General features: G+C 42.8%; 1 protein-coding gene across 1 annotated transcript; it reads right to left on the bottom strand.

Moving 5' to 3' along the window:
- Positions 1 to 1,276: 1,276 nt before the first annotated feature.
- On the bottom strand, positions 1,277 to 6,330 carry sbk3 (SH3 domain binding kinase family, member 3). The gene is made up of 4 exons (XM_080896471.1): positions 5,866 to 6,330; positions 4,076 to 4,223; positions 3,477 to 3,679; positions 1,277 to 2,558 (listed from the first exon to the last, which is right to left on the bottom strand). Exons 1-4 carry the CDS (start codon positions 5,869 to 5,871, stop codon positions 1,773 to 1,775), a joined length of 1,143 nt encoding a protein of 380 aa, XP_080752597.1. The 5' UTR covers positions 5,872 to 6,330; the 3' UTR covers positions 1,277 to 1,772.
- Between the last annotated feature and the right edge of the window lie 207 nt (positions 6,331 to 6,537).

The following is a 6,537-nucleotide window of genomic DNA, read 5'->3' as shown; positions in this document are numbered from 1 at the left end:
AGTAAGTAGAGTGAGGGAATGACAGCTGTCAAGTGTGAAGAAAACAGATCTGACTGTAATTGCAAAGATGAAAGGGAAAGACCAGGTCCAAGTGGCACGGCAGAAGAAAGGGAAAAGTAATCTGCACAAGGGCCAGAGATAAAACGAGATGAGGGTAAATGGGCAAGATGGGTCAAAGTGTTCCATCAGATTGTGCTGCTACAGGCCTGTGGGCGCCAAGGCAGCCTGACTTTTGTGTTTGGAAGGCTGTGAAGTGCAGATAGTCAGAGGGAGGTGATGATTTGCATGGTTTGTAAATAGATGGCCCAGAAGTCTATTTATAAATCCATCTGGAGTGGTCCTTAGCAGGGGTTAGCGCAGGCCCCACCAGCATGCACACACTCACGCACAGCGCATTAGCAGCTCGCTACCAGCAGGGATCCAGTCCAAATGGTACATTTGCTCCACATTAAATAGTCCTTGCACCATTTAATATCTAGCAGGGTGAGGACTGCGTCGTGTTTTTTCTTACATACTACTGGACAGTTAACATCACAGCATGACTGAGTGACGGCAAATGTGAACAAAGGCGCCATCAGCAATTCCGTGAAATCCATTTCGGAGGGTTCTGTATGCAGGCTTGCAGGTGATCTTTCAACAAGTAATTATTCTCTCTGACAGATACAGGACAGCTCTCTCCTGAATCCATACTGAGGCCAACTAGCCACTTGCAGATTTCCCATGAGGTGTGTTTCATTGTCAGTACATCACCTACAGTGGGCATCACTGAGAACAGCATGAAGGGGTTATTTTAGCCCTAAAATCCTTTTCTCTCCTAGTATAGGTGCCATGCCTGTGATTTTCATCACTCCAGCACGAAAGAAGATCATGCTGGTATCGCTGTCAGACTGTATTGTTAGTCCAATTTTAGATGTGCTCCTGCTGTTCTGCTGCACCTGTTGCTTCAACACCACATCCAAGATGTCATAATTTCCATAGATGTGCTTGTCTACGTGCTGTATGCAATGCTGTCTAAACAGAATAAAGTCTAGGGTGCTTTGTAGTGTCTTCAAATGTAGCTTTTATCTGAACCATCATCATCTGCAAATCCTCTTTATTGTCAGCCTGACTTGCTACTTATATAACACATGCAACACCACTGATTTATTTTGCATAAACCAACATTCCAACACAAGTCTTTAATAGCATTATAATTGTTACAGGAAAAATGATTCTATGTTTCTTTACCTTCTTTTAAATGTACAAAGATGCCTTTTGTCTGCCCTCTGCCTATGGTTAGATTAGTTTAGAATTATCTTTTTAGACTTTCTCAGCAAAGACATACTGTTTTGGGACATATTGTTTTAGATTGTTTTATCTCTCACAGCTTTCTCCCAGCTCTCTGCTGACGAGACTAGCGCCACATATGGAGTTGTTTATTTTATCTGTTTTGTATTTTCTTATCCTGTTCTCACTGTCTTTCCTATAAAAAGTGCCCAGCCTCTGTACACGTTGTGAGTTGTTCTGAACAGCTTACCCGTGTGCACGTTAAAGCATAAAAAGTGATCTTGTCTCATTGTGTCTTTATTTCTCCTGGGTCTTTTACAGAGTTTTCCCCCAACAATAATACAGCTTTTTGTTCAGACATCACACTTTTCTTGTATTATTTTCACACAAACACACATATTTACAAACGTTCACAAACAGAAATATGTACAATGAAGTTGCACTTTGAGTATTAAGGGTACTTATAAAAATATGAAAACGCTTAAACAGTTTCATAAAGACAAAGTTTATCTCTCCCCCCTTCCTTCCCTGAGAAGCTCTTCTTCTACCCCCCCTCTCTCCCTCATTTTTCTGGCTTCCTTCTCCGCCTCCTCTGCTTTCCTCTTCTCCTCTCTCTCTGTCTCCATCAGCCACGGCCCTCCCAGATAGCTCAGGATCTCCTCTGGAGTCCCTCTGTGTTTGGGCTCAGGGTGGAGTAGCTCCTTCAACAGAGTCATCACTAATGGGCTGAGGCCCTCAAACTGTGAAGGAGGAGGATTGTCTCTTTGTTTTCTCTCCATAATAATGTAATCATCAGCGTCCTCCTCACCCCTCCACTCGCCATCTCGCATTTTCTCGTCACGTTTGGCCTCACGGTCAAACCACTCCTTATATTTTCGGTAGCCACGATCATCGTGAGTGCTCTCCTCCCAGGGGAAGCAGCCAGTTAGCAGGCAGTAGACGAGCACACCAAGAGCCCAGCTGTCAATGCAGGGCTCTACTGATATCCAGATGTCTTCTACCTCTTCTTCAGTTCCTTCAGTCCGCCTTCTCTCCATCTCCTTCTCGGCCTCCTTGGCAGGTTCCACCTCAGGCGTGCAGAAAGGCGACTCGTACCAGACAGCTCGAACGGTGGTGCCGATGGCTCGGGCGAGGCCAAAGTCCCCGAGTTTGACCCAGCGACAGGAGCTGTCACAGAGGAAGATGTTCTCAGGTTTGATGTCACGGTGGACAAAGCCCAGAGAGTGGAGGTGTGTAACTGCACCGCTCAGCTGGGACATCACCCTCTGCACGCAGTCCTCATTCACCCCTGCCTGAAACAGACAGACAGTATGATTGAGTGGTGGCCCAATATCAGACAGTTATTATTATTTTTTATATAATATTTTATAAGACAATTAGGCCAAGTGGAGTCTGATAGGAGGACTGTGTTACTGGCACTAAGACAACAAAATCTTAACTGGTTGGTGACGCATTTGGAAATCCCTGTTTAACTTCATGTACTCTCTCTTCATTGAGTGAGAGCGGGCTGTTCTTATTCTTATCAGCGCTTCATTGTGTTATTGGCAGAGACACAAACAGGGAAGTAGGTGAGCTGGAAGCTGTTATCAAGCATGTCTTATGTTTAAACTTTTAGAAATGAGCGCTCAACAAGTACAAACTCCCAAAAGAGTAAAGGAAAATTTGTGGAATAATATGCCAATCTTCATGAATACAGTTAAACACTGTGCATGCTGCTGCACATCTTGTGATGTGATGCAGTTTGTGTGGCTGAGATGAATGTTAAGGTTTAGCTATAGACTCCTGCAGTGATTCATCACACCTGGTCACTGTTCACCTTCAGGGTTTTTGTTAAAGTATCGAATACTGCAGTGTTTTTTAGCTGATATGTCATAGTCTAAGAAGGAGAAGAAACTGAATTCAGGGTAGGTGATGTGAGTGAGGACATGTAGTTATATTATACAATAATATTTGGAGACTACAGCAGGAACACTTAAACAACAATACTGTGATTCTATTGAAAGTAATAAACTGTGTAGGCTGTAATAGCTGTAATAGCTTTTTAGTTCTTTGGATAAAATGACTGGAATATTGGGATTCTGGGGTTTATGAAGCAAAAACATATCAGCTTGTATAACATTTGTATTAAGTTTTGCTGCTGTATATGTTTTCTGTTGTATTAGTAGGGCGTGCATATAGTTTCTTTCATGCCACACGTCAGCCAAACTGACCTCGGACACTATAACACTGTAGAGGTCACCGTATAGACCGGCTTGCTGGGCAAACACATAGTAGGATGGCGTGGAGAAGAAGATGCCCAGGGCTCGTGTCAGAGACGGATGGGTGCAGTAAGATAGGGACAGATTGTATTCACGCAGGAAAGAGGTGAGCGAGGTAGACTGACGAGGGAAGAACTTCAGAGCCATAGGAGTTCCTGATGAGAGTAAACCAAGATGAGATCTAATTAGCTTTAAAATTCCCTTATAAATAATCTCACCACCTGTGAGTGTTGTCCATCACCGACACTGTGAACAAATATAACTTCCCCTTTGGGGAGACCATATTTCACGTCTACACCCCAGTTGCAGCAACTTTATCCGAGAGAATGTAAGAAAGCTCTTCATTAGAGCAACAGAATAAAGAAGGATCTGTTCTCACGTTACTGCAGAGCTGACCCCACAAAAAACATGTGGTTTCTTTACTAGAAGGAAAACTGAGTCTGAGGTGCTCAGGGACACTTTTGCAAATACTTCAGATAGGCAGCGAGTTTAAAAAAAATGGAAAAATGTTTAGTTAAAGAAGCTCCCACTGAACTGAGTCTTGCACTAACCTCTCTTTCTGTGCACAGCCAGCATGACTTTCCCATAGGATCCTTCTCCCAGGAGCTTCACCATCCGAAAGTGTTCAGAAACTTTCAGATTGGGCATGGATTGCGCCGAGAGGAAACATAGCTCGTCGAGTTCCTGAGCTGCTGCAGCCTGGGAACATATGAAAGCACACACACATAAATCCAAATTGATGAAATAAGATCCGCAGCTTGAGCAGCATGTGTTGATGTTATGAAGTCTGAATCTGAGGGAGCACGTTCAGATGCGTTACCTGAACCTCGGGCATGACAAGACCTCGGGACTTCAAACCTCACACATCACATTAGCTGCAATAGTAAAAATCTTTTTTTTTTTAATTCTATGCAAGTTTATTGGCTTACTATTTAAGTTTAAGATGTTTGTGCCATCCCAGCAAACATTTGGCAGAAAATACTGGAACATGTTGGGGTATATAGACACTCCAGACATCAGGATGTCTTATCAGGATGATCAGAACATTTGGCAGCGTGATTTAGTGTTCATCCCTATTGTTATTCGTTGCTTCATGAAGTCTCACGCATGATGATTTACTTTGAAGTAGATCCGCCACCACATAGCCTATAACACCAGGACGGGTGTGAACAACTAAGACAAGAGCTTAACGCAAAAGATAAAGAGACTCCAGAAGGATAACATATTTTTATTCTTGACCTTCCACATGTTGTGTAACTGTGACGTCCCTGCAAACACCTAGTAGTATTTGCTGTGCTGGTACCAATCAATATTTCTGGTTTGAATTAATATAATAAGCCTGATTACTGTTACAGAAAAACATTTCCAATCACTTACAATCATTCCAAATGGTTGGAAAATTGATTAATTTCAGCTTTGAGTCATTTTTAAGGAAACTGATAGACTTGATGTGCAGCCAATACTGGAAAAAAACAGGTTTTGACCAGCCTGCGAGCACGACGTTGTGCAGATGAGCTGTATTTTAAACAGACTAATGATGGCCCGTTTGAGGACTGATACTGCACAGATTAATGCTGCAGGTGCAACAACAGACTCTGCTCTGCAGCAACTAAAACATTTTATATCACAAGGAGGATCAAACATGACATTTCAGACAGCTTCCACATGCATGAAAGCAAAATGTTGAAATGTTTTTAAGCACATTTCCACGAGTTTAAGCCTCAGTGGGATTTCGTTCCAGGAGCTGTTAACACGAGTTGAAGTTATCGCATTGTCAGATTCTTTTGGTGCTCCTCATTCCACGCGTGCTTAAGTGAAAATGACTATCATTTATTTTATCTAGGTCACAGTTTAGCTGAGTGACTCCTACACATTAATCACACAGAAGCATCTAAGACACTGGTTGTATGCTGATACTTGCCATGTCCTAAGTCACTAAGGTGATTATTAATTAAAAGCTCTTTGGCACAAAGAAGTAAGTGTTATAATGTCTTAATGTAGCTCATCACTAACTAATTTGAAGTCCATTAGAAGTGTCAAGCATCGAGAGTTGAAAACACCACTTAATGATACAGTCTGAAGCCAAAGAGAAATGCTGTAGTAAAAAGTCATCAGTGTATTCATGCAACATCTGCATGCCATCCCATCAGCTAGAGGCAAATCATTAAGGCATTACAGAAAACCTGCAAACGGTCTGCATGTGCACGATATTACTGTTTTCTTGACAGTAGTTTTTCCTGCACTCACATGTTGACATTATGAGTTTGATTAAAGTCACAAATATGTATCTGAAAACTAGATGTAAAGGTTTGGATGGACAGGAATAATGTGCAATACTTACTGTCATTTTCTGCTCAGTTGGATGATCTCTACTCAGTTTTCTCTGCTCTTTTCAGCATCTAATCAAAGAGACTTTGAAAACTTGACAGGCTCCTGTTAGGGAGCTGCTGTTCAGGCTGAAGATCTACTGAATGTTTGCAGCTAGACTGATAATCAAAGTGGATATTTTTGCCTTGGCTCCCTTGTTCCATGCAGTAGCACAGCTGACTTTATAAAGGAGGCTTATAGATGTTTACTGGAGACCAGGATATTGGCTGTGTGTTTCTCCCCATGAGACACATGCTTAACTCCCTCCCTCTCTTTTCCTACTCTTGTGCCAAGACTCCCGCTCTCTCCGCCTCTGGCCTGTTATGCTGGCAAATACGCACGAACCAGCTACAAGGCATTTCAAACCTCCTACTCCCCGTGTGCCCCTCTCTACTGCACAGCACTGCTAATATCCCACCTCTTCCAATCTGTCAGTCAGCCTGACCACATTAACCCATCGCTCTCCTGCCTCCCCTCTCCTCAGCTGTCATTCACCTTGTACCCCCTCGTTTTCCTTCCATGTCTCTTTCTCACCCTCTCAGCCTGTCTGAGTCAGTGAAATCCACACACAGTACAGGATTCCTCTTTTAATCAACAGGTATGCTGGAATGATTGGAATAGGCCAACAAGCTGTATCCATGATCCC

Source organism: Rhamphochromis sp. 'chilingali', assembly GCF_963969265.1.
Source record: "Rhamphochromis sp. 'chilingali' genome assembly, chromosome: 11".
Taxonomy (NCBI): Eukaryota; Metazoa; Chordata; class Actinopteri; order Cichliformes; family Cichlidae; genus Rhamphochromis; species Rhamphochromis sp. 'chilingali'.
Note: the sequence above shows the minus strand (reverse complement) of the source record. Positions and strands in the feature narration are given on the sequence as shown.

Excerpts from the sequence above, each read along its gene's own strand:
- sbk3 (XM_080896471.1), bottom strand. Across the intron at positions 3,680-4,075 it reads GGCTGTGCACAGAAAGAGAG|GAACTCCTATGGCTCTGAAG; the intron begins GTTAGTGCAAGA and ends TACTCTCATCAG. Across the intron at positions 2,559-3,476 it reads ACAGTGTTATAGTGTCCGAG|GCAGGGGTGAATGAGGACTG; the intron begins GTCAGTTTGGCT and ends TGTCTGTTTCAG.